This window comes from Callionymus lyra, chromosome 11 (genome assembly GCF_982586985.1).
Source record: "Callionymus lyra chromosome 11, fCalLyr1.hap1.1, whole genome shotgun sequence".
Classification (NCBI taxonomy): Eukaryota; Metazoa; Chordata; class Actinopteri; order Syngnathiformes; family Callionymidae; genus Callionymus; species Callionymus lyra.
This window is the reverse complement of record NC_141828.1, coordinates 12,509,151-12,536,804: the sequence shown is the minus strand read 5'-3', so window position 1 is coordinate 12,536,804 and position 27,654 is coordinate 12,509,151. Positions and strand designations below refer to the sequence as shown.

The following is a 27,654-nucleotide window of genomic DNA, read 5'->3' as shown; positions in this document are numbered from 1 at the left end:
CCCACACATGTACTTAAAATTATCATTGATAAATAGAACTTCATTGATCCCTTGGGGAAATACTTTTTGGGTTATTAATTGGGCTCCTTGTTTCGGCAAATAAAGACATTTTCAATTTATTATTATATTGATCACTATACTTAAAGAATTATCTTTGTTTGCTGGGTTTTTAAAGGTCAATCAATTGAAAAAATATCATATAATATGGTTATATTTTCTATAAAAAAATGTTTTTTTTAAGTTTTCCGTTGGATCATAATAAGTCCCGGTTTCTGTCCCTGATCCTTCCCGAGAGAGTCGTCGTTGATGATTCACCGTCACACCTCACGAGATCATCTCGTCCACACACACCAGCTCTGACTCACGACATAAGTATAACTTCTTAACGTCGTCGCTCGATGCCCTTTAATTCAACATCGCGGCCGTCAAGTGACTCATCTTCCCATCTGGTCCGTCCTCGGTGTCCGTCTGGCCTCGAGGACCCCGTTCGGTCTTCATCCTCTCGTTCTTGTTTCTACTCTGCGCTCGGGATGATGTTTTCGACTGGAACGACCTTGACTGAGGTCATCTGCATAAATAACCGTCAATAATACCTGCCTCGCCGATGCTCCGAGGGGCTTCCTGTCTGCGGCGGCATCATCTGGACTTCGATGTTCACCCCCCCCACGATCTAACACTTGTTTCTTGCACACACATGTTTTCGAGCTGGGGGGGGGGGTCTGTGTGTTCAGAGCCGGCTAATGAGCTCAGTCTGGCCCATTTGGGGATACAAGCACGAGGGACCCAGTGCCCGGTTACCAGAGTTGTGTGATGGTTTTTTCCCCGTAAAGCAACCCCCCCCACCCCACCAGCGTCGGATCTCTGCCAAGTTTCTCCGGGAATCCGTTGTGACAGGTCTTCCTCGGGCGCCCCCTCTGACCTCACACAGGCGCTGCTTCCCCCCCCATCTCCACCGCTGTCTCAGGTTGATGCCATGCATATTTCATGGATGATACAAGCAACGCCATTCAGCCGGCGGCCATAGGACTCTCAGTCAGAGGGAATGTCTCGTAAACGCCGGTGCATAACACAAACAAACGTACTCTCACTGTCGGGCCGGAGAGTCTTTCCATGTCAGCTCCAGGAGCGATGTGTCATCACGCAACTGATCATTAGTTTGCTGTGATCCTCTGTGTGTGGAGAAACCTCGGAGATTCCTGCAGGCAACAGTGACAACTGTGGGACTTACTTAAAGTGACCCACAATTTCTCCAGGGATTTTTTCTGTCCTCCTATGTTGGGTCAAATGCCTTTTTGTTGAAGTTCTAGGTCTTTCATACCAACCTTGACAGCCTGATGTGACGTTGCTAGGGGTTGGTATAGTTACAGTTTCCAAAGTGATCATGCGACAACCCTGAGGGGGTAACGACAAGTTGGGTCTTGATATGTTTTGTAGCAGGATTGCGTAGCAATTTTATTTGACAAGGGAGTGCAAGTCAAAATAGTCATCGGCAATCAACACTCTGAGCGAGACGAGGGTCACTGGGAGAAGGTAAGAATCGGGGTCGACCAATAAAAGGGGCCTGAATATAGAATAACCATGTCGATGGTCAATGGTTACATCTTTCTACGCATTTGATTTCTTAGCAATATTGTCAACGACGTCCCAATATTGTATTGAAATCGACTCAAAATCCGACCGAATCAGTCGACATGTTACATTTTGACTTTACAGTATATTGGATCAAGATCTGTATCGTAGAGATGCTTAATCCTCCCAATCATTGATGAACTAGCTTTATGGGAGAAGATAAAAAGCTTTACATTCCTCTTGGATCAATGCAACATTAAAAAGCAGTTGGATTGTAACCAAGTTTCATAGATACAGTAGTTTCCCTCCATCTTTACCCTTGTGTTCTAAAAATAATTGTTATCTATGCATGTTTGGGCATTTGCCAATGATGAGAACAAAAACAAATGACTTCCAAACTTAGTGGTTTAATTCTCAATCCACCAACTTGCAACAACACGATGAAACTTCCTTCATTTCAAACACATTTCCGCCTCGTATATAAAATTTACTGTGAAATAAAAACCGAGCGCCACCCGCTGCAGCTTCTTTATGACGGGATTGATTACATACGTCTGCATCGTGAAACATATTTCTTCCACTTTCGATTGTGTCGAAAGAATGCCAATGAGGGAGGGGGGGGGGGAGTGGTATGACTGTGTTCTTACAAGACTGTGTGATTGATTTACAGTTATTTTTACAGCCTGTGTGGTTGATGTATGTCCCATGCTGTGCCTTGGGAAACACATTTATAGTAAAAGCCCCAACCATTAGCTACATATTTCCTCGTGACTGTGTGATACTTGCACATGTTTGCCTTCCTTTTTACCAGCATTGATCAGCTTCACGATACTCAATATACAAGGCTGTATCTCTGTTGTTGTTTCTGATGCTGCACCACACTTTTCTTCTTTTTTTTACGAGGTAAATGGGATTTATTTGTCTTATCTTTCATCTCTAAATGTCAGTATCCAACAGAGATCTTTCTATTAAGTGCTCTGGGTGAAGAAAATGAACCCAGAGTTCTGTCATATCCTGTTCCGTCATCTTTCCTCCCGAGTCAAAGTGCTCGTCTCTGCCTTTATCTCGGCTGCAGCCATTAGCATCATCCCCGCCGGCCTGCTTCCATCACGTCTCCAGTGACAAGACAAATGACAGGAATCCACTTAACTCCCATTTTTTTCCCCTTGCGTCTTTCTCCTCAACTCTTCTTTTCGGTCTTCGCTCGAACTCACTTCCTGTTTTTTCCCTCCCCACGCAGGGTTGGAGACCGGTGGCGTGACGCTGAAGGAGCCGGCGTCGGAGGCCGAGATCGAGAGCCTGGAGCCGGTCACACTGCGCTGTCACATTGACGGACACCCGCGGTGAGTACTCCCTCTCGACCTAGGAGAAAAAAAAAGGTCAAAGGTCTGAGTGTGATTCTTCACTTTACAAGCTCAGAAGTGAGGGGGGGGGAACATCTTGGTGACAACATGCTGGAACATCATCAACAATAGCTGTTAGTATTGGATCAAGTGTGCTTGGACCGGCCTCCCAATAAGATGGCTTCTTGCTTCACAGCAAAGTTGATAAATTAAATTAAATAACTCAATATTATTTCTCCTAGTTATATCATTTTTATTTTTTCTTCTATATTAAGCTTGTTATTCATTTCTGTCCCTAACAACTGTCCAAGAACATGGATCACTTTTCCACTACCCAGTTCCAGCTCTACTCGTCATCACAATCGTCTTTTTGTCACATACAAAATCCAGTCCAACTCCTGCTAGGCACGAAAAGGTCTGGATCTTGACCATGGACCCATTTTTGGGGCCGACGAATTTAAATTTTTTAGTAGCTGGTTTGTTTATGTGTTGGGAGTCCTGGGCTGTGTCTCAAATCACGCACTTCTCCCAGTGCACTGGTTTATAGTACACATTAAGATATTTTAGTACTTGGCCAGTGCGAAATTTCGAAAGCATAGTACTGTCTCAAATCAAACACTGTCGCTACAAACTTACCGGAAATGACCCGACAACTTCTTCTTCTACTACTTTGTAATGCAGATCGCAACTGGAAGTTGTAACACTATTGCCAAAACTTGACAGCGCTTTTCAGCAATTTAAACAAGTTATTAAGTTGGTTTTCATTGTCTTATTTTTGTTGTTTTGTGGTAAAATTTGTGTTTTCTTGAGACATTTACACCGGTATCTGCTCTGAAGATGCGTACCTTCAGTTTAGCGTCATCTACGTCACTAAAATGGCGATCATTGAGGGTGGGAAGTGTCCATCGATCCACACTCTACTTTCTGGCCATGTAAGTGCGCCAATTTAGGGCTCATTGCGCACTACATTTTCGCACACTGCTAATTGGGACGCACTTGTTCACTCAAAATACGAAGCGTAAGTGCAGAAGTGCATGATTTTGGACTTAGCCCTGTTTTTATTCACTCACTGACCAATCATTGGCCAGCAGTTGGCGTCACATTTTTAGTGCCAGCTCGGCTCACTTGGAGCCAGAGAAGAACAGGTACTACAAATGTGATCCGGTACAACCTACCGTGCTGGAGAGAACGCAGCACTCGAGTTGAGTGGACTAGGGTTAAGACGAGCCGGGGGAAAATCTCAATAAACATTGGTGGATTTTAGCGATTTTGTCTCTGATGCCTCATTTGCAAGGAGACTAGGTGGTCTACTCCCTTATTTTGATTCCGTTATCACTCAGATGTGGCATGTTTAAACTTCCGAGAAATACTGATCATCACCCTCCCACTGAGACGCTGGTGCGCCGCCTCCCTGATAACTGATAACTCATTGAGCCTCAACCTTTTTTGTTTTAAAGTTAAAAATAAATCAAATATATATTATAACTATCAACCAACTATATGATCATTGAGTTAAGCCAAACGGGTATTCGACCAAAGGTACGCTACCTTGAGAACTGACGGCGGTCACTAGGTGGGGTTATGTACTATTACACCAGGAAGCTCGAAGCTCAAGTTCCCAGGTCTCTGTTTGGATTCGTCCCTAAGGAGAAACCTAAGTGTGGTATTTGACAAAGACATGTCTCTAGTACAACACTGCAAAAAACTGACCAAAACTGTTTCATTCAACTGAGAAAAATGTGTTTGTGTCTTCTCATTTAGACTATTGTAACAGTTTATTTTCGTGTATAAACAAGAAGGAGCTGTCTAGCCTGCAGTTAATACAAAACTCTGCAGCGAGAATTCTGACCCGCTCTAGTAGAAGAACTCGCATTTCCCCGATCCTTAAAAATCTGCATTGGCTGCCAAAGTGTCAGAAGTGGGTTGTTTATATTAAACAGGCTCAAGATAAAGGACCAACAGGTAGAATGGTTTCTATGCCTCAGGGTCCTGAAAAAAAAACTTCAGTCCAACTTCTAATCTCCCAAATATTATCTCTGTTTCGTCAGACCAACGTGTCAGTGGTTCAAAGACGGCGTCAAACTGACGGAAAAGAGCCATCAGATCAACAACAAGGAGCGCACCATCACCTTCAAGAGCGCCAGCCTGGACGACAACGGCCTCTACTACTGCTGCGCCAAGAACGCCGCCGGCCACGTCTGCAGCAACAGCAACTTCACTCTCAACATCATCGGTGAGTTCGGGTCGATATGTTTATTTACTATCGCCCCGCGTGATGTTTCCCTCACCTTTCATAATGAGATGATGGATGAGAGGAAAAACCTGAGTCAGTAATGGTCCAGAGAGCAGGAAGTGAGAGTGAAGTGGATAATGTTATAAGTTAAATGACTCCAAACCTGCTTCCCGACATAAAAGCTTCCTGAGCTAAGTGAACCGTCGTATCGCCTCCCTTTTGTACGCCGTCGTTTCCTTTCAGCCATTAGTGTCACAGCGGCGGCTTCTTTGCACGACGCTGATGCATTTGTGCGGCTGCAACTTGCCTTGGGAAGCATTCGCTAAGATGAAGGATTCCTTCTTTGACAGTGATGTGTAAGAAAGAAAAGATAAGTGGGTAATTTGAAAGATACAATTGTTCACAAGTAAGTGTTGGTCATGATGACTCACAGTCAACAGGGGGGCCCAGAGGCATGTCTGCATGTCTTTGATTCAGATTTTATTTATATTTTGTTTAATATTTTATGGCTTTTTGTTGACCTTCATTTGGAATTTATTCCGCTTTCGTCTATTTTTAGTTTTTTTTTTTATTGATTATTACTGTCTGAAAGGTTTTGCGTTTTGAGAAAATTGCTTTTTTTAACCTAAGCCTGTCACTTTTGACACATCAAGACGTCCAGTATACACCAAAAATAAACCTTTAAACTAGTGAAAGTGAGACACAAACTCTATATGATTTATTTTTTACAACTTTTATCTTCAATTCGGTGAATATAATACCATCATTAAATGTGTTTATGAGTATTCTCATGGAAACTCGTTAAAGGGCCACAGAATAACGCTTTACAGTACAAGTTTGAGACCCATGCGTTAATAGGTGGTGTAAAAGTAGCTGAACTAAAAGGAAGTCCAAAGGACCTGTCCATTTTTTCTCTCAACCGTGGTCCAAGAGTTTAGGTCCTGACCAGATAAATGAGGTCCTAGTCCGTACCTGGCCAACGTGCAGCCCTTCAACTGTATTTTATGCAGACCTATAGAGGTGACGTATGATCAGGTAGAAATGATTTTGATGGCTAACCATTTTTAAACCAATTTATTTTTATTATACATTTCAAAATATAACATTATTTTATTTATTTGTTTTTTCCTTTTAATCACATTGAACTTAATTGAAGTAAAAACACGCCTTTTATCAAATTTAGGTTAAGATTTATTTCTTTAGTTTTTGTTCCTATTTCTTATGGGCTTGACGGCCCCTTTTAACATTCAGACCAGGACAAAGTGCAGCCCAGGACCCAATCGGGCCCTTTCACTGTCTTTATGCAGCCCTTATTTGGACATGAAGACAGGAAGTATAATCCTGTATAAATTACTTTGGAAGATAATATTATTTTGTGTTTTATTTTTATCATCATTTCAACATATAACAACACCTTTATGAATTATTGTTTATTGGCCCTTATTGCGAGTATTTGCTTTATCTCAAAATGAAATATGTTTTTAAAAGAAATGCTATATATTGAATTTATGTATTTTTTTATTTATATTTTTTGCTTTTGTTGTTAAAATGTCATGACATATAGACTTCAATTTTCTTTTTTTTTAAATGTATTATTATTTTTTTCTCCCTTCTTTCTATTGGCTTGACGGCCCCTTACAACAGTATATAATGTGGCCCCTGAGGGAACCCTGTCCTACATGAAAGTAGGAATATATTTTTATTTTGTGGTTAGCCATGACAATCCAGGTGAGACTCAAAGTAACTGACCAGCTCACAGTATGTAAACGTGGGAATGCTTCTGTAATCCCCTGGTGAAAGCTGGAATACTTAATATACATTTCAAGTTTCAAATGTAATTCTGCCATGTCTGCGTCTGGACTCTCTTCGGGGGGGCGGGGGGGTCCGGTGGCCGCCGCTCAGGTCGGTGTGAGAAACCTGACGCCGACATTCTCCCTAATTATCCACCTGCAACTCAAACACAAGTTTAGCACCTGGTGTAAGAAGAATGGATAATTACCCCGTTTCCAGTTACACTTCTGCACGTCCATAAGAATTCCTTTTTCTTTTTTCTTTTTCTTAAAAAGTTGACAGATTTAGGCTGGTTTTCACAGACGCAACATATAAGTTTACTCGCTGGGTGGGCCGATTGTTCCCCCCCCGTCCGAGCAGAAACCAAATCCCCGGGACTGCCGTTGGCACCTGCGACACGCCCCCCCCCCCCCCTCTCGATTGAAAGCATAAAGCTGGATTAAGGGGAATTTTCAAGTTCTCCGTTGAGCTCAGTGTCTCTGGGTTTTAGATTTAACAATGTCCTACAATGTGTAATTACGTCTCCCCCGTGCAACAAATCTCACATTTTGGCAGGTTGGTCCAAACAGAGGCTTGTGGGATAAGTGAGGTCAGAGCAAAGTTGAGGAATTCTTTCAGCAGATTTATTTGAAAAAAAAAAGCTCATTCAACCATCTGTATTTTGAATTATATATTTTTGTTTATTATGACGTAAATGAAGCAAATCTCCTCTTCCAGGCGATTGATCTCATAATACGGAGTCACATGTTCACTGACCTCATTAAGTCCGGGCCCGGTCGCCGTAGGTGTTGACAACACTCCAGCACCTGAGTAGCTGCCGGGTCCGACTCGGCTGTTGGCGGATTTTAATAATAACACAGATGGGACTTGATGGTCCGATGCCTTCAGATGCGAATCTCACACATGTTTCGTCTCCTCGCAGATAAGAGCTTCCCCCGGTCCGTGGTGGCTCCCGAGGACCAGGTGGTTCTGAAGAACGAGGAGGCGGTCTTCCACTGCCAGTTCACCGCCGAGCCGCCGCCCACGCTGGAGTGGTACCACGAGAACGAACTGCTGCTGAACAAGTCGAGGTAATGATGGCGGTTCTGTTTCTTTCAATCTGTTAATATTCTTAGTCGTGTACGAGGAGGAGACGCTGAAATGGCGAAGCTAGTAGAATTTAGATATCGGGGATTCCTGGAAGAACTTGAGTTTGAGTCAGGTGATCTGAGAGCAGAGACAAAAACATGTACAAATCTAAATAAATCCAACATTAACAAACTATGAAATCAGCTTAAAGTGCTGTATCTTTGCATATTAATTTAGGCTAATAGATATTTGCTTTAGCTTTTAACTTTGGGAACTATAGCTCCTGAAGCTATTTAATATTAACATTAGCTTTACCAGCTAATTCATGTATACTTCATCCTGGGAACTATAGATCATAAAGCTAATTCATGTTAGATTTAGCTCCACAAGCTAATGAATTATAACTTGAGCTTTACAATCTTAGAAACTATAGCTCCTAAAACTTCATAATTTTAGCATTAGCTTCACCAGCTAATGAATATTAACTTTAGCTTTACAATCTTAGAAACTATATCTCCTAAAGCTAATTATTGTTAACATTAGCACTACAAGCTAATGAATATTAACTTTAGCTTTACAATCTAAGAAACTATATCTCCTAAAGCTAAATATTTTTAACATTAGCTTCACAATGTACTGAATAATAACTTGAGCTTTACAAACTTAGAAACTATAGTTTCTGAAGTGAATTATTGTATTGAATTAAGTTATTGTTAATTTTAGTGCCAAAAGCCAATGAATATAAACTTGAGGTTTTCAAGCTAATGCATATACGCTCTAGCTTCTTTAACAAATGAATGAATCTGATAGATTTTAGCTTTAGCTTCTAAAGTCTATAAGAACAAGCATATTATTATTATTTGGCTTCAAGAGCAGTTAAATATTATCCTCAACTCCTTAATGTCTTCATATCAGAAGACGCTTTATGTAAACATTAGCTTATTTAAGTGTATGTATGTTCATTTGTTAGCATCTTTTAGCTAAAAATATTGTTGTAGCTTCTCAGGCTAATGAACTTGTTGATTCAAAATTTTAGTTTCATTTTATTTTTTTTGTTTGTTCTTTAAGGAGCATTCATACATTTCTTATACATACATTTAATTTCCCTATTATTCATGTGTCTGGCTGCCTGTCCAGGGTGTCCCAATGCGCCTCACCTAGCGGGTTGCTGGATACATTCCAGTCCCCTCCGGGGCATACAGCGAATAAGTTGTAGATCATGAATGAATCTCATTACGGTGACTCATAATTACCGTGTCATTAAACTCTGTTAACGCAGGAATCGGTTTTCGTCACAGACGTTCACATGCAGGTGACTCACCTGTGGAGCTCGTCTGCTCGTACACCCGTTTAAAACCTGCTTTAACGATAAAGGTCGAGCGACAGTTTCAAGATGATTTAACCCCAAATCATTCTACGGTGATCAGACCCGACGAGGCGTCTCTGCTGTTATTTTTTTCAAGCAGCTCTTGTGTTTGCCGCACACAATTCCCTGGAACCCACTGAGCCGGAACCTTCTCCACCGCGCCCCATTACTGCTCCGGCTCGAGATGAATTGCACATTACAGAAAGGTTATTACGAAACAGAGAGCTGTAAACTTTTCTCTGCGCACTTCACGTCCAATCACAGGACGATGGCGAGCGTCGGGGCCGGAAATGACCCTCCGGCTACGATCGGGCTTCTCGGCAAAGACGCCGTAAAAAAAACAGGATAATAACGCGTGGGGTCAAAGGTCACAGCACCTCATGGTTATAGATGTATTTAATGGAGTCAGGGGAAAAAAGCTGTTGTGTTTAAATATGAAGCCAAATGTGATTTAAGTCGGGGGCCAAACATAAACAGTTGCCGATTCAGCATTTTTTTTCTTTCTTGATGTTTTATTGTTTAAACTTGGGGTGAATAAAAAAAAAAGAGGCTCACACGTGATGATATTCCCCGAGTGTTTGCCTGCGATTGTTCATCAACACCCCCCCATGTTAGGAGGGAAGTCTACAGTCCATCTCAAGGCTATTCTCGTAGACAGAATCAATTCTTCCCCCCGTGAGCCCAACAGACTCCAGAAGTAGAAACAATCGTTGTCTGCATCTCTGTAAACACACTCGCTGCGAAGGAAAACCCTTTTTATTTTTGGGGGGATGAAGTCGCTCGGCAGACGAGCTCGCAGCTCCAGATGAGAGTAGGTTGGAAATTGGCTTCTCTCCAGAGGTGCATATTCACAAGGAAACTCTTCAGGAATTTAACCTGTGGAACAATAGTCTGGCTTCAGAAGATGTTTGAAGGGAATCAAAACATTTGAATGATGTATTTTTTTTATGCTTGTATTGGATTTTTATGTTTATTGCTTTATACCTTTCGAAAATAATCCAATGAAATGAGGCCTCCTTAGTATGTAAGTAATAAGCTTTCAAGTGTGTGTCTCAATTTTTAATAAGTTACTTTTTTTTTAAATTAAAATTTTATAAAACTATATATTGAATGTCCATATTCAACTTAAGAGTTCAGCATTTATTTTATTCATACATGTCAACAATTTATTTATATAAAACCCATTTGGTACTAAATGAATGCATAATATCATATATAGTTAATAAAAACACATGGAATATGAACAGTGGAATATATATGTATATAATAAATTAATTACATTACAGGCAAATATACGTACAACATATTTTTTTCGATAACATTAATGAAATAAAATATCAAATACTGACTAAAAATAAAAAAGTGTTGCCATTCTAACGGATTAAAAAACTATATATATGTGAAAGTAATGTAAAATATAACATTTAATATGAAAAAAATAAAGGAAGATGTACTTTTTTTCGAATGTTTCGTACTGTTTAAAAAGTATTATTGTAATATATTTTACTTTTTGTTTACTTTGACAATACTATCTAATATCTTCATCTTGCTCTCCAACTGAGACTCTTATGCAACCTCTGATGTCTGTAAATGACAGTTACAAGATATTAATCGACTCATTCCTCTTCCCTGGAGCTGATTTGAAGATCAGATTATTTCTAATCTCATGCATCACTGTCACAGAACTCTTTCTTTCTTCCAGACGGAGCCAGAACCGCTCCTTAGTTTACTCACTGATGTTTCCCCTCCACAGGGTCTTCCTGCTCTCCAACGGCTCTCTGCTCATCACTCAAGTCAAACCCAGAAACACGGGGAAGTACAAGTGCGTGGGTCGCAGCCAGACGGGGTCGCAGGTCGCGCAGGAGGCGTCTCTCCTGATCGCAGGTAAACACAGACGGACACAAACACAATTGTTGGAGTTGTTTAAGCGACATGTTCCTCCTCCTGCTGGATCTTTCACGTCCACACCTCACCCTTCGACAAACACATTCCTTCGTCGTCGACGCCTGGACCAGCTGCCCTCACCCTCACCCTCACCCTCACCCGCCTCCCGCTTCCCGTCCATGTTACCTCCATCAGCAGTCCAGCTGTTAGCTTGTTTACCTCCGCCAGGCTAATAGCCGACGCGCTGCGTGATAATGAGATTGTGGAATGCTGTTACAGCTGCCAGAGTGTGAGTGTGTGTGAGTGTGTGTGTGTGTGTGAGAGTGTGATTTCAATCAAGACAATCTTCTCTCCCGTTGGCAATGAAGGGCAACGGCCAATCGTGAGATGGAAAGAATAAACGAGGAGGAAAACACTTTAAGAGAAACTTAAGAACAAGAAGTCAAGGCTGCTAATACAATACTGGACTGTTTTTTGACTAAATAAGACTCAAAAGTCAATTATTTTTGGGACTATGGGAGGAAACCAGAGTGCTCCCAAGGAACCCAGGCAATGACGGCGAGAACTTACAATGTTCACACAAAATAAAATGGTTTAGGTCTTAAATAAGGGTGTAAAACTCAATCAGACGAGCAGCTAAACTGTCTTAATTTACCTTGAAATTCGTCAGGTTAGTTGTTATTGGAAGATTCTTTATAATTGTTGGCATTCATTATATCTGTTACTTATCTTATCTTAAACACTGACGTCTTTATTGATCACAGTATCAACAGGAATAATAATATGGGCCACTTAAATTGACTTGGTGGGCTGGACTTGACCCCCAAGCCATGGGTTTGTATTAATATCCATTAGGTTAAAAAAAGGGAAATATTGGTTTATTTTTAAACGTATTGTTTCTTATCGTTAAAAACAATGTATGATAAATATTTGAAAAAAAAATAAACACAAAGGACGAATGGTAATTTAACCTTCTAATCTGAATAAATGCAGAATATTATATAATTTAAGATAAATAATATTTTAAATAAAATTACCACAAAGGACTCATTTTAATTTAACCTTCTAATATAAATAAAAGGTTAAATATAATGTAATTTATGATAAATAATATTTAAAATAAACACAGAGGACGAATTATAATTTTTTCCTAATATAAATAGAAGGTTAAATACACATACACGCAAATACATTTAAATAAAAAATGTATCTGAATAATTGCAGAAAATCAACAGAAAAAAAACAAATTTAGGAAGAACAATCAAATATTTATATGTATAATAATTAGAAAATGAATATTAATATGTTTTTAATTGAACTGTCCTGTTAAACAAGAAGGTATTTAATAAAAACAAATATTGACAAAGTAGTATTTACAATATTAAACCAAGTGAAAATTACTGTCAGTTTAATATAAAAGTTTTGTTCTCACGTAAATGTAAATCACGTTCATTAGTACCTCGACAGTTAAAGCTCATCCATCTGGGAAAAGGTCACATCGATTCATCTACTGCCGCCTCGATTCAACTCCTCCATCAGGCTCTTACAAATACATTCATACGTCGGTGAAAGTGAAAGTGCATGCGAGTCCGATATCCGAGCTCAAGGCTGAGATCTCACCACAATTCTAAACTCCCTTCAACTGTGACTGGCTGTGCAGTTTTAACCCACAGCTCCACTTAAATACCTTAATTCCCTTAATCTGATGCTAATCTCTGCAGGCATTATCGGGGATTGTGTCACAGTACAATTCAGTATTTAAGGACCAGTTTAACTATGTAGCCCCCCGCCCCCTCGCCAGACCTCGCTTTCACTCAAATCTGGTCGTAGCTGACTCCAACACTACTGACAGTTGAAGGTTATGATGTCACTTTATGGTTCGACTGACCCTCGTGGTCTCTCTTGCATGGACGTCCTCAGAGATCGACGACATGCTGCCCAGGATGCAGGAGGTCTTCAGCGCGGACACGCAGCAGCGGGTGTCCTGTCGCCCCCCGAGGGGGAGGCCCGAGCCCGAGGTGTGGTGGGAAAAGGCGGGTCAGAGGATCCCCGCCGAGGGCCGGGTCTACCAGGACGGTCTCTATCTGGTCTTCAACCCGACGGAGTCGGGGGACTCGGGGGTCTACACCTGCGTGGCTCAGAACAAGGCCGGGCGCAGGACTCAGGAACTCACCTGCACCATCGCCAGTAAGTCCAGAGACATTCATGGTCACCTTGATCATTTACTGACCCCTGTCGTGCTGCAGCGCCCCCTGTCTGGGTGACAAGACCCCTGGACAGCCGGCTGGAGGAAGGGAAACCGGGTTTCCTGCACTGTCAGGCTCGGGCCAACCCGGAACCAGAGGTCACCTGGATCCGCAACTTCAACCAGATCACGCCAGAGGACTCGCGCTTCAAGCTCTTCCCGAACGGCACGCTGAGGATCAACAACGTGGAGGTGTACGATGGACAGATGTACGCCTGTGAGACCAGGACGGAAGGGGGGCGACTCTCCGGGCAGGCCCGGGTCATCGTGCTCGGTGAGTCTTGAACATCTTTTACCTGGAGTGTGATTAGTAAGAATGATACTTGGTGTGTGTGTGTGTGTGTGTGTGTGTGTGAGTAATCATGAGTTGTTGTTTTGACTTTCAGAGAAGCTCAAGTTCACTCCCACCCCCCAGCCCGCCCAGTGCCTGGAGCTGGATAAGGAGATCGTCATCCAGTGCTCGGCGAAAGGACGAGAGAGTCCCACCATCCGCTGGGTCAAAGCAGGTGCGCAGAGAAATAGTCACCTCCTCCAAGGAGGTTATATGGTTGAAAATATCGATATGCTTGAATATTGCAATTGGTTTTTTTTCAATGCTGTGTTTTCACTGTATTGATTTAAAAAAGCTAAAGGGTCAATTCAATCCTGGCAATGACTGAGGACAAGAGGATACAGAATGCCGCAGCAGCTTTTAAAGCTGATGTTTGGACATATTTTGGTTTCAAAACAAAAGCAGTTACGACTTCATCAAGAGTAATGTGGTCTGTAAATTCTGCAACACCAGAGTCAAGTACTCGACAGTACTACAACTATATACTTGTTAGTACAGTATCACAATATATCGCATCGTTGCCCCCGCAGCGTGATGCGTATTTCCAGATTCTTGCCGATACACATTCCGAGTAGTCATAATTTGTCTTTCCTTCTTCGTCTTTGATAGCAGAACAAACTAAAAAATAGATCAACAAACGTTTCCAGGATTTCATAGTTCACTTTATATAGTGTGAAAGGCTGGTCAATCCAAAAGTTTGGACAAAAAAAGTAATTTATATGATGGAAAAACTTGAAATTAAATAAAATTGAAGAAAAACGGGTATAATTATGTCAAGAAGAATACATTGTATATTATTCAGTGTTGTTTTCAGTTAAATTAGAAATATGACTTAAGTGTCTTAAATTGAATGAATCTACTGACTCCTTCAAGAAAAATCTTTTAGACGTTTTTATTTGTTCAGGCTTTTCCTTGATTTTCTGGAACTCCTGTTTTGTTCTCAGTATTATCTTGACTTTAAAAGTATATATTTTTATTGAATTATATTTTGATTGTTTAAGCGCTTTGTGACCCTGGTCTGGAAAAGCGCTATATAAATACAAATTACTTACTTACTTACTTAAATCTACTATTTGTTTAAAATATTTCACTTTATTTATTCTAAATTAATTAGTAATGTGGCAATTTTTAGTTGTGTTTAAAGGCTACATCGTTGTAAAAGTTTGTAACAAGAAGTTCAAACTGGAAAAAAAAGCCGAATTTGATCGTGCTTTTTGTCGCCCCCTACAGACGGAGGAGAGCTACCGCCACACGTGGAGCAGAGGAACGGTCAGCTTCACTTCACCAAAGTCACGCGCAGCGACGCCGGGAACTACACCTGCGTCGCCTCCAACCTGCAGGGCGAGATCCGGGCGCTGGTGGCGCTGACGGTGGCAGGTATGAAACTGCAGACTTTTTTTTTTCAGGAAGCGTCACTCGGTGTCACTGAACGTTTGTCTCTTTTAGTCTACATCCGATTCAAGGTGGAGCCGGAGAACACCACGGTGTACCAGGGTCACACGGCCGTCCTCCACTGCCAGGCCACCGGCAACCCCGAGCCGCACATCCACTGGATGGTCAAGGACAAGACGCTGGACATCAGCAAGAGCGAAAGGTTCAAAAACTAGCAAAAAAATACATATTTTGAGTCATATTTGACCGTCTTTTGCGTCGTTCAGGTTCCACAAGATGCCGAACGGTTCCCTGATCATCTCCGACGTGACCACGGACGACACGGGCAGGTACACCTGCGTGGCGGGGAACAGCTGCAGCATCAAAGACCGCGTGGCTCAGCTGTACGTGGTCGGTGAGTCCCCCGTCGTCCGTCACCACGTGTCGTTAATAACCACGCCGTCACCATGGCGACGGTGATTGAAACTTGTGCCACCTGAAGCTTGAAATTACACTCGAGTTCCTGAGACTCCTTCAGAAGTGTTTTTTTTTTTTCCCCGTTACCATGGCGACCGGCCCTAATAAAGCAGGGACGTTTAGCCTACGTGACCTCTGTGACCTTCATCAATCAACTCAAGGGTTAATCGTCGCCCGCAGATAAGCCGGCCCTGATCGTGGAGGACGATCTGGACAAGGCTCCGTACAAGATGATCCAGACCATCGGGCTGTCGGTGGGAGCGGCCGTGGCCTACATCATCGTGGTGCTGGGACTCATGTTCTACTGTAAGAAGAGGTGCCACGGCAAGAGGCCGAAGGGCCAGGAGGGCGAGGAGCCGGAGATGGAGTTCCTGAACGGTGAGGACGACCAGCGCTGAAAGATGAATCTGCCGCCATCTAGCGTTGACTCTGAAACCTGCATCCGCTTCTCACTATAATCTGACTTTTAGTTAATAAAGTCTCTGCGTTTAGAATATAAACGTTGCACTGATTACATGGTTTCTGTAAAACAAAAAAAAAGCGGACATTTGATTCTCCAAATATATATTCAAATATATTTCGTTTAAAATATTAAAGATAATATGATTAAGGTGAATAGTGTTTATAAAAGAAACTGCTAAAGATATGGTAATTAAACATCAAAGTGAGATTCAGCCTTTGTTTAAATATAAGTAATTAAAATGATTTTAATAACAAATAAATACTTAAATATAAAATAAATAGTCATGAACTATTATAAATAATAAGTAGTATTCAGTATTCAGAATAAAAAAAAAATCTAAACCAAATATTTAACCACCTGAAGATGTGATTTTCTGCAACTAAACAAACAAAACAAACAAAGGAGTTAAAAACACTTTATTGACAGCAGGAATTTTTTTAAAGAAACTTGAAACTATTGATTTTGACCATGTCTTCTTGGGGGCCAGTTGAAGTCTGCCAAAGCCCCCCCCCCCCCCCCCCCCCGATTAGTTCACTGGGAGGTAGTGAGACAAAGAGACAGCGCTGCGTCGAAAGACTATTTGAAGTGTTGTTTATTATATTGATCGAAACGCTGTTAGTGTCGTATACTGTTAAAAAATAAATTTAAAAACAGCCATACGTAATCACTCGTAGCACATTTGAACAATACTATCGCCATAAAATCTAAACTTAAATCTGACCTCTCGATATCTGAGGTCATAAAGGGGTTAATGGGTGATGACAAATGTATGTTTTCTTCTCAGGAGGACCCCCCCAGCAGAACGGCCACCCCACCACTGAGCTCCAGGAGGAAGTCGCTCTCACCAACATGGGCACCGTGGCAACCAGCGAAAAGCGCAACAGCAACATCAACAGCGACAAGCTCCACTTCCCTCGAGCGAACCTGCAGACCATCACGACGCTAGGTGGCGACAACGAGTCGGAAAAAAACCTCTGCTTTTTTTTTTCTTCCTCTAACTCTTTCTATTTCAGGGAAAGGCGAGTTTGGCGACGTGCTGCTGTCCAAAGCTAAGGGGATGGAGGAGCGCGAGGAGGAGACGGTGGTTTTGGTGAAGAGCCTGCAGACCAGAGACGAGCAGCTGCAGCTGGACTTCCGTCGGGAGGCGGAGATGTTCGCCAAACTGAGTCACCCCAACATCGCCCGGCTGCTGGGCCTGTGCCGGGAGGCCGAGCCCAACTACATGATCCTGGAGTACTATGACCTGGTGAGCGCCACAGTTTTATCAAAGACACAAAACAAGTTGTGATTCTTCCATTAATGTATCCTTACGGTTTAAAAAGCATAAAAAAGTAGTGATGGTTTGATGAAGCTTCATGAAGCAGTGTCATTATTTTCAGAGTCCACTAGATGGCGGTGTCTGCACTACTTTCCTTTGTTTTGAACAACTGTTCTAATGAAACATCACATCACATTTTTAAACTGATGGCGCCACCTACTGACCTCTAAACAACATGACACTGTTTCATGAAGCTTCATCAGACCATCACTAAGGAAAAGTATAGATATAATAGACGAAGTTAAAATTCTAAATTTGAGTAAAACACAGCCATATATATCAATTATATTTATTAAAAATCCAAAAGGTAAGAAAGAAATGTGTCATTAAGATTTTTATATTTCACAAACAGGGTTCAACTTGAAGAATCTTAAAAGGCACGACATTAATGAATCTAAAGACAACACCTTAACTGGAATTATTTCATTTTTTTAATCACATTTTTTTAAGGAAAAAACATTTAATGCATGACAAATACGTTTTTATATACCTTTTTTTTTAATGGCTGCAAGTGGTACCATCCAAACAAAGCAAGCTGTATTTTGTCAAATTGTTTTAATGGGCATGATGGGAGTCGTGGATCTTTTGGTGGACTTGAAAGTCAGGATTATTTTTATGTTAAAATATACATTTGAGTAAAATCGGCCCTTAATCTGTAATTGATTGTTTTGTTTTTTGTTCAATATTAGTTCTATTATGTCTTTAATTTAAATTTAACTGATATTAAAAAAACAAAAAAAACATCATGGTCCATGCACACTCCTTCTGCTAATAATCTTGTTTTTTCGCTGGTTGTTTCCAGGGAGACTTGAAACAGTTCCTGAGAATTTCCAAAAACAAAGACGACAAGGTCAAACCGCAGCCAATCAGCACCAAGACCAAAGTAAGTTTGATGGACGTCCTGCCGTCGTTTCAGGACGTCGGTCTGACCGGGTTCGTCTCGCCTCCGCAGGTTTCCATCTGCGCTCAGGTGGCTCGTGGGATGGAGCATCTTTCCAATCACCGCTTCGTCCACAAAGACCTGGCCGCCCGCAACTGCCTGATCAGCGGACACCGGCGCGTCAAAGTGTCCTCGCTCAGCCTCAGCAAGGACGTCTACAACAGGTACGAGCCGTGAGTCGAGACAGGAAGTCACGACGTTGCTCTCATGCTTCTTCTTCTTCTTCTGCAGCGAGTACTATCACTACAGGCAGGCGTGGATCCCGCTGCGCTGGCTCCCGTCGGAGTCGGTCTTCGAGGACGACTACTCCACCAAGTCGGACGTCTGGGCCTTCGGGGTGCTGATGTGGGAGGTGTTCAGTTTCGGCGAGATGCCGTACACCAAGCTGAGCGACAACGAAGTGCTGGAAGGTGAGGACGGAGGAAGTTCAGTTTTCACTTCCTGTAGGAGTAGTTGAGCCTATCCCAGCTACCTGGGGTGAGAGTCGAACAACACGTTTTACAAGTCACCACGAGGTCACAAGTTACCACGAGGGGGTGTGTATTGGCAAGTATCTGGTGATACGATAAGTATCACGATACAGGGGCAACCATACTATGTATTGCGATATATCGTGATACTGTAGTAGCAAGGATATATTTGTAGTATTTTCGAGTACTCTAGTGTTGTAGAATTCACAGACCACGTGACTCTTGACGAAGTTTTAACTGCTTTTGTTTTTAAACCAAAATATGTCCCAACATTAGCTTTAAAAGCTGCTGTGGCATTCTGTATCCTCTCGTCCTCAGTCATTGCCAGGATTTAATTGTCCCTTTAGCCTTTTTAAAATCAATACAGTCAAATAAAGTCAATGTAAAATATGTCCAAACATCAACTTTAAAAGCTGCTGGAGTCAACTGTATCCTCCTGTACTCAGGTATCGCCCGGGATCTTTCGGGATTTAACGGTTTGTTTAGCTGCGGTGGGCATGACTGAGGCCATCTAGTGGTCGGAAGCTTTATTGACACACAAAAATTTTAATAAATTAAAGTCTTGCATGTTACGATAAATATAAAATATGATAATATATATGGTGTCTTTATGTATGTATGTGTATATATATATTTATATGTATGTTCATGTATGTACATGTATATACATGTGTGTGTGTGTGTATATATATACTGTGTATATATATATATATATATATATATATATACACCACTCACAAACACATTTATATAAATAAAGACATTTTAAAATTGATTGTATTTAATGTTAATTGTCTCCATGTGGAGAACCCCAAGGCTGCGTTCTTGGTCCTTTTCTAATGTTACTTCTCCTCGCATTAACCCCTCTTTTTTGTTGTCGTCCGGCTCTTCCAGGTCTGCAGTCGGGGAAGCTGAAGCTCCCCATTCCGGACGGATGCCCGTCCAAGATGGCCAAGCTCATGGTCAGCTGCTGGGCCCCGAGCCTCAAAGAGCGGCCCTCCTTCGGGGACATCGTCCAGAAGCTGGGCGAGCTTCCGTCGGACAGCAAAGTCTGAGGCGCAGGCGGAAAGCTGGAGCACATTTCAGGGACGACGGTCGAAGACATTTTACAGAAAAAGAAAAAATATGCATTTCAATACGAGGGTGCGAGAACTTCTCCGTCACGGACACACTCCTGAAGTTTTGCCTTAACATGTGATCGACCCACCTGGAGAGACCCCCCTCCGGGCCTCACCGCCACACACACACTCACACTTTCTCAGCTTGTGTGTGTGTGCGTGCGCACTGGGGATCCCTCGCCGCAATTTTTTTTTCGTCCAGGGTCAACTGTTACACGAGTGTGTTCAAAGACTTCGCCACTCCAATGAACATTAGAAGTCTTTGTGTTGCTTTTTTTCTGTATTTCTTTCTTTTTTTTACTTCAAGGTGCTTTTCAGTCACAACCTTGGTCAGGAAACTTGTAGTCTGAGGTCCAATCACAGCTTCTCACCTGATGTTTTCTACTGTGCAATGCTGCATGTTGGACCGTGTACATACGTAGAAGCCATGCACTAACTTCACTTAAAGGAAACCATCCTCGTTGTTAGAAGGACTCTGCGCCCCCTTTTTTATTTAATTTTTGTAATTTTTGTTTTCTTAACAAAATGGTACTTCTCTGAAGGGCGGCAGTGGTCAGTAGCTGGTCAATTAAAGTGCCTGGCAAATGAAGGATTACCTAAAAAAAATGTTCCTTTTTTTTTTTTTCATCTAATCGAATGTGTGTTTTTTTTATGTGGTTTTAGTGTTTTTATGGACTTCTAGACCTTTTTTACTCTGCTTCAGTACTCACGGATTATAAAGTATACATCCTGCTGTCAATAAAGTCACAGTGTTTTTAACTCCTCTGTTTGTTCAGTGGTGGAACATCACGTCCTCAGGTGGTTAAATAAACATTTGGTTTGGATTTTTTTAATTCCGAAGACTCCAGACAAGCTTAACCACACAATGCGATAATCAGACAGATATTTCCACTTCAGGGCATCTTTTGACAAGTCTGGTCTCGAGCGTCGACTGACGCCTGCGAGAGAACAAGGTGTGATTCAGGTTTTGGTAAATAATCCGAGGTATGAGCGAAGAGGAAATAAGTACATATCGACGTGGGTGATTTTTTTTTTTTTTATCAATGGACGACAACATGAAGTTGACGTATAGAAGAAGTAATGTAGTTGAATCAGCTCTGGAAGATAAACTGCAAAGACAGTTTTTACTTTATTTAGCAAATAAATAATAAAACAAAGTTCCCTTATGGGACTCAAACTTGCACCTCATGGGTTAAACCACTTTGTTACCAATTGCATTAAATCTGCATCAAACTTTTTTTTATTCTATATTTTATATATGGATTCTTACTGTTGAAAATCTATATTTATGAAACAACACACACTAAAATATTCTAGCGACATGTATATAACTTCTGGTTTTAATACATAAAGGAGTCTGGAATGCTGCAGATCCAATGCAACTGCTGACCAAGTGGTCAAACCCCTGGGGTGTCGGTTCAAATCCTGTAAGGTAAACAACCTTTTTTTTTATTGATTGTTTGCTACCAGCCAATCTGATTCTTCAACCATTATTAGTTTTATTTTTGTTATGTATTGTTTAGTTCCTTGGCAGAGTGGCAGGCGGTATTTTTTTATCAATATATTTTAAAGCTGGTATGAAAGGACGTGCGAGACCTGAAAACATCACTTTCTATTATCGGCCACTAGGTGGTGGTATTTCTCAATCTTTCAAAAAAGGCAGTTGATGTTAATAAACCTTTTATTCAAAAGCGGGCATTAAAATGACTAACAGCACAAATTAGTTTCATTTCAATGTTTTTACATTTTATCACCTGCCGTTATGTCGCGGGGGCAGCAGCCTGAACCTTAAGAAGTCCAGTCTTCTATCTCCGTTTTTAACTAACTGAGGTAGTTTGTGGATATTTTTTATATCAATTAAAAAAACAAACTGTCAGTTTCCACCAATTATTGAGAGAGAAAACTCGTGATGTTTCAGTATTTGTTTTAACCTGCCTGGAGCAGCACGTGGGTGCGGTTGTTTGCGTCAGAGCAAGTACACAACATATAATTTTAAAATAAAAGCATCCGAATAATTGGTTGATCAGCCTGTGAAAAGTATTTCATGTTTATTAAAAACCACTTATTTCAAACACCAAACGTTATTTGAGGATCGACAGGCGAGTTTATTTTACATTTAAACCACTTTTTATAACAAAATGTTGAGCAAAACACTAAACACGTGTTGCGTCTTTTTTTTTTTTTTTTAAACACAACGACGTGTTTTCTTCTTCATCCAAATAAATAAACTTGAGCGTCTCGAGGCTCCGTTCACGGTGACGTTGTCGGTAGCGCAACCATTTTGGTATTTATTCTAATGAAGCGAGTTAGTTCCGCCAATGACCGCAGCGCTCAGATAACGTTCCGCCAATCGATAGGCGACGCTGTGACTCACCAAATAAGGAGCGACCGCGCCATATAAGGAAGCGTCGTATCGCTTTATATGGAGGAAGCGAGATCCTTTACGGTCAGATCCCTCCGCCCCTACATGAACGACGTATCGCGAATCGAATCGATTGGGGTTAATTAATCGAGTCGGTTAAATTAATCGGGTTATGGTTAAGGTTGATGTGTAATCGATTTGATGGTGGCGGTGAGTGTTTTGGTGGTGTGCGTTGCGGAAGCGCGGCGCTATATGGTGGAGCGGAAGGATATTATTTCGTAGGGGGGGTGTGATTCGCGTTTTCCTTTTTGAGAAAGTGCAGGGAGTTTTGGAAAATAGTGGCGGGGCTGGAGGGCGCAGAGTCCGGCGACACTTTAAAGTTTCTCTCGCTCTTTTTTTCCCCCTGGAGCTCCCGAACCTCCAGGTCCATGACCCCGGGTTTCATTTCCTGCTTCAGACCCGCATGTTTACTCGAGTTTGTTTTGTTTTTTTTAGTGTAAAAGATACAAAAAAAAGCGTGGCTGGCGTTTTTAAAAAAAGAACCAGTAGCGCCGTAGGATGTTACCGAGCCAGGTCGGGTCGGTACCACCAGGAAACGGATCCGGGAGACACGTTGTCGGCGGCGGGATCCGTCCCGTGTTGATCCGCGCGGGGCAAGTTCTCCAGGGGGTCGTCGCTGCTGGTGCTGAAGGCGGGCGACAGAGAGGCGTGAGGTCCGGGACCGGGACCGGGTCCGTCATGAACCCGAACCCCGCCGTCCAGGGGGGCAACATGGTGGGCTTGAACAGTGGCGTGGTGCTGCCCCACCACCACCACCACCACCACCGGTTCGACGGTTCGGATTCGCATCACTTCAGCGGCTCCGAGAACGACTCGGACTCGGGGGACGAGGAGGACCCGGTGGGGGGTTCGCTCACGGGGGACAACAGCAACAGGCGAGGCGTGAAGCGGGAGCGAGGCGAGATGGAGGCGGTGGTGGTCGGTGGGCCGGATGTGGTCGGCGTGGCCCCCGGGGCGTACGGGATGGTGCCCGGCGGGGTGGCCGGGGCCAAGCCCGGCAAGAAGACCCGCGGGCGCGTCAAGATCAAGATGGAATTTATTGACAACAAGTTGAGACGATACACCACCTTCAGCAAGAGGAAGACCGGCATCATGAAGAAGGTGAGTTTTTTTGGGGGGGAATCATGACAATCTGGGGATATACAGTATGTTAAGTTTGGCAACTTTGCAAACTCCAGCAGTGACAAGTTCTTCCTCTCATCTTCTCTTAGAAACTGTCTTAGTTGGGGCTGAATATCGATTGATAAACATTTACCGGTTCTGATACCGATACATCCACGACCGATACCGGTTCCTGAACATTATTTTGTTTTTTACAATGAAAATGACATTTACACATAGTATAAATCTCCATTTTTTTGTTGTTTTCGCTTTGGTAAAGTTCCACTCTCTCTTTATTTCTCTTTGTTCTTGTTCTTATTTTATTTTGATTTATATTTTAGGAAAAATTGCTGTGGCTATTGGAAAAAAACAACAATTTGGATCAATAAAGTTCTACCTTACCTTACCTTACTATATCAGGGGTGGGCAATTATAATTCTTCAAGGGGCCACATTCAATTATGTGAATGTTGTTAGGGCCCGTCAAGCAAAAAGAAAGATGAAAAAATCTCTAAAAAAAAGGACATTGGTCATTAGGATGTGACTTTTATAAAGTAAAATAAGCTTAAATTTTATTTTTTGTATATATGACTTTTTTCCAAATATTTCTTCAACTCACTTATAAAAAAAATGTTTTGAGGGATGATTATATACTCGAAAAATTACACACAAAAAGTAAATGAGTGTTATGTTGAACTGTAAATGAATAATAAATACATTTGTTAATGCATTACAACCATTTATACGTCATCATACTTTGACATTACGAGGGCACTTTGCCCAGGTCTGGTGATTTCATACAGAAATAAAATGAATAAGTAATAATTTCCAGTAGATTCAGAAGCGACGAATCGATCTGACCTTCGCTGCTTTTTGTCACTTATCAGTTTTCTTGTTTTCCAGTTGAGTTGGATGAACGTTTGCTCACCCGTGAGCCAATAATGTGTCATTAAAGTGGAATGTGTGACGCAAGTTTAGTCAACACGGAATTAAAATAAAACCTGCTTCAGGCACCTGTGGTTTTTCAGCTGACTTTGAATTTTAATTGCTGCCCAAAAAAACCCCACTGTGACTAGAATGTTTTTTCATCAAGTAATGTCGTTGGTGAGAATATGTCAACCAAACGATTAAGTCAATGAAGCAACTTGTGTTGATCAAAGTTAAGTTGCGAACCTTGCGACACTCACTTTATTCGAATAATTCAATAACAAAACATTCCTGAATATTAATGATGCCGAGAATGAATAATGCAGAAATTGGAAACATTACAAAAACAGTTTATTTACGCATCGTACATGCAGTTATTGCCGTAGCGAAACACTTATCCTACGCTTTGATACGAAATACTCCGATCACGATATATTTGCATGATTTTTAGAGCGATTTTTAGGGGACAATGAGTCTCAGTAACATCTTGTCATTGTTCCACTCTTTTGGTTGAATTAATAGAACTTAAATCCAAAGTTTGTCTGTATCCTCTCGTCCTCAGTCAACGTCTGGATTCCATTGTACCTCTAGGACTTGATAACTACTGCCAACTTGAAGGAGGGTTTTAATTGCAACACAATACTGAACAAATGCCATCAAAATTGATGCAGGGCTGTTAAATATTTATACACTTGAATATCGCAATATTTTAGTGTAGTAATGTTTTCCTACACCTTGACATGTATACTTGCATGTGTGTCTTCTTGGACCTCTAGGTGTAAAGTGTTCCCATTTGTCCATCCTTATTTTTTATGCGTCTGATATTCCCGTTCAGATTTAAAAAAAAAAAAAAAAATTAAATCCAGTTTCTTGAAAAATGACCTTTCGTTGCAGAGTTTTAAATATTTAAATCCATCTTTAATGTAAGATTCCGGGTACTTGACCCAACAAAAGTGTTCATTAACATGATACATCTAAATATCCACTCAGGGGTTTATTACATTCTCCAAGAAATGTTTGGATATTGTTTGAAACATTGCTGTTTTAAAACACAAACGACAATGTTTTATGTAATTTATTAATATACATTTACAAATCTATTTTTTTCTGACCAAAAAAACTGTCTAGCTAGAGATACACAAATATATCATGTTATCCACATTTTAAACTACAAACAAACTCTGTAGAGAATGTCAAATTATTGTCATCCTTGCGTTTTCAAGAGTCTGTCCCAGCTACTCGGGGTGAGAGGTAGGGCCTGGAAAGGCTGTCCATCACAGTACACACAAAGACAGATGGAAAAAAAAAGAAGCTTTAATTGTCTGTATGTTTTGTTATTTAGTGTGGGATGAAACCAAAGTTCCAAGTGCTACTACCTACTAATGACTTCAGCTAATGAAGAGGTTGTTGTCGTCGACGTGACCTCTTTGACCTGACGTGACCCCGCGCTCTAGCTCCTCCGCTTCTCTCCGGAATACAACTGAATCACTCGTCGTGAGGAAGTCATGACATGATCTAAGAATAGCAAAGTGACGAGTCTATTTATGACCCCCCCACCCCACCCCCCAACTATCACACAGCTTCTTCACACACACACTTCCTGGACGAGCCACGAGGCTGTGTCACTCACACACACAAACACACTCACACACACCTTCGCGCCGCCACAGCAGGTCTTGTGTTTGTTCACAGCCGCCGCTCGCCGGTGCCAACAGCTGACTGAACCCGAGAGTTCGGGTTGGCGGGATCGGCGTCGTCACTCTCGCCGTCTCGACCCCCCCCCGGTGCAATAACTTGGTGTCGCTAGAAGGTTATGAACTTCATCGTCACTGTTTGGCTTCACTTTAATTGCTCCGAGAGCAAGTTTCTGTCACTTTTTATTTATTTCTGTGTTTTTCTGTTCGTCGACACTTTTTCTTCTTTTTTTTTTGGTTGTTGTTGCAAGAATGTTGCCTTGACGGTTGTCGTGGAAACTGAGGTGTCTTTTGTGTAGGCTCTTGGCAACTCTATTTGGCACGCTGATGGAGATGTTGCCTACACGGTTGTCGGCCGTCACCGTGGATTGACGAGTGGATGCTGTTGTTAGAAAAAAAAAAGATGTCGGTTCGGTGGTGTTTTGGTAACTCGATCGACTGGTCGTCGTTGTGTCGGGTTAACTGGAGATCGGCTGATCATCATCGACTTTCTTGAAGCGTGTTGTAAACGTAGACATGTATAGTTTTCTCTCTCTCTTTTACACATGTGTCTTTCAATAAGGAGCGCTTGATAAGTTCATCAGAGGGACAAGATTCACTAAAACGATTTTATTATCGTTCACGTCTTTATGTGGCGCTACACCATCGCACCCTTTTTTTCACACTGAAATGAGAAAGTCAACTTGTTTTTAACACATTAACACTTTCGTTTGGACACTTTTAAACGGCTAAACAATGCAGATTCTCGCCCCCCCGCTGCTGAGACGCTGCTTGGCTGCCCCCTGACTCTTACCTTCTAAGCCCTATTAGTAGAGTTATAGGTTGGCTTTTTATGTTTTTGGAGAACACATTTATTCGGTTTAAACTTTCCCTCTGCATACATTTGCACGGAGGCGTTCAAAAATATGAAGTCAATAAGGAAAACGGTGCGGTATCTAAACCACAAATAAAAATGACTTACTTACTTACTACCAGTGACATTGGAATCACACTATAAAGCTTTATTTGCAATAACACCGTCTATGTTATTGACAAATCCTTTAAATAAATGTCAAATTTCCAGATGTTTATGCTATTTACAACACAACACAGGGGAAATCCTAACCTCCTTGTAGGAGGAGAATAAAGTGGAGGTGAACCCAACATGTGGACTATGTGGAAGTCATGATGGAGTTCAAACATCATAATCAGATCATAATCTTTTATAGCTGCATCGAACCACAACGATTAAAAGAAGTTTGTGTGTAGCCTGTGGTGTCATTTGACTATAAAAGTTGCTTTAGATTCGTGATGTTTGAGAGAAGCTTATAATATTCGTTGTTGCGTTTTCACCAAGATATCGGCCACTTAAACTGTCAAGACCACATTTGATTTGAAACCACAATCCTCTCGAGATGCATCAATGTTTTTAGAGACATCACTAGCCCATTTCTGCCTATTATCCGTGAAAACATTAATGCATTTTAATAAGTGACTTGTTCTAAAATGGTAATTTAAACTGCCATGCTTGTTGAAATATCACTT

General features: G+C 41.6%; 2 protein-coding genes across 5 annotated transcripts in view; both read left to right on the top strand.

The window, feature by feature from the left end:
• Window positions 1-20,746, top strand: part of ptk7b (protein tyrosine kinase 7b) — a 75,788-nt gene extending 55,042 nt beyond the window's left edge. The window contains exons 3-19 of the mRNA XM_087803315.1: window positions 2,810-2,912; window positions 4,961-5,145; window positions 7,859-8,006; window positions 11,124-11,254; window positions 13,175-13,441; window positions 13,501-13,773; window positions 13,886-14,005; window positions 15,061-15,207; window positions 15,277-15,424; window positions 15,489-15,616; window positions 15,859-16,056; window positions 16,926-17,087; window positions 17,155-17,387; window positions 18,262-18,342; window positions 18,412-18,563; window positions 18,631-18,809; window positions 19,764-20,746. Coding sequence (XP_087659441.1) covers window positions 2,810-2,912; window positions 4,961-5,145; window positions 7,859-8,006; window positions 11,124-11,254; window positions 13,175-13,441; window positions 13,501-13,773; window positions 13,886-14,005; window positions 15,061-15,207; window positions 15,277-15,424; window positions 15,489-15,616; window positions 15,859-16,056; window positions 16,926-17,087; window positions 17,155-17,387; window positions 18,262-18,342; window positions 18,412-18,563; window positions 18,631-18,809; window positions 19,764-19,924 — 2,816 coding nt within the window. The 3' untranslated portion in view covers window positions 19,925-20,746. The remainder of the gene's footprint in view (window positions 1-2,809; window positions 2,913-4,960; window positions 5,146-7,858; window positions 8,007-11,123; window positions 11,255-13,174; window positions 13,442-13,500; window positions 13,774-13,885; window positions 14,006-15,060; window positions 15,208-15,276; window positions 15,425-15,488; window positions 15,617-15,858; window positions 16,057-16,925; window positions 17,088-17,154; window positions 17,388-18,261; window positions 18,343-18,411; window positions 18,564-18,630; window positions 18,810-19,763) is intronic.
• A 1,922-nt stretch (window positions 20,747-22,668) lies between these two features.
• Window positions 22,669-27,654, top strand: part of srfb (serum response factor b) — a 30,097-nt gene continuing 25,111 nt past the window's right edge. For 2 of the 4 annotated variants that reach the window (XM_087803320.1, XM_087803319.1), the window contains exon 1: window positions 22,670-23,510. In XM_087803320.1, the coding sequence (XP_087659446.1) occupies window positions 22,908-23,510 (603 nt within the window). In that variant the 5' untranslated portion in view covers window positions 22,670-22,907. Of the gene's footprint in view, window positions 23,511-27,654 lie in introns of all 4 variants that reach the window. The other 2 variants (XM_087803322.1, XM_087803323.1) reach the window with 2 other exon arrangements.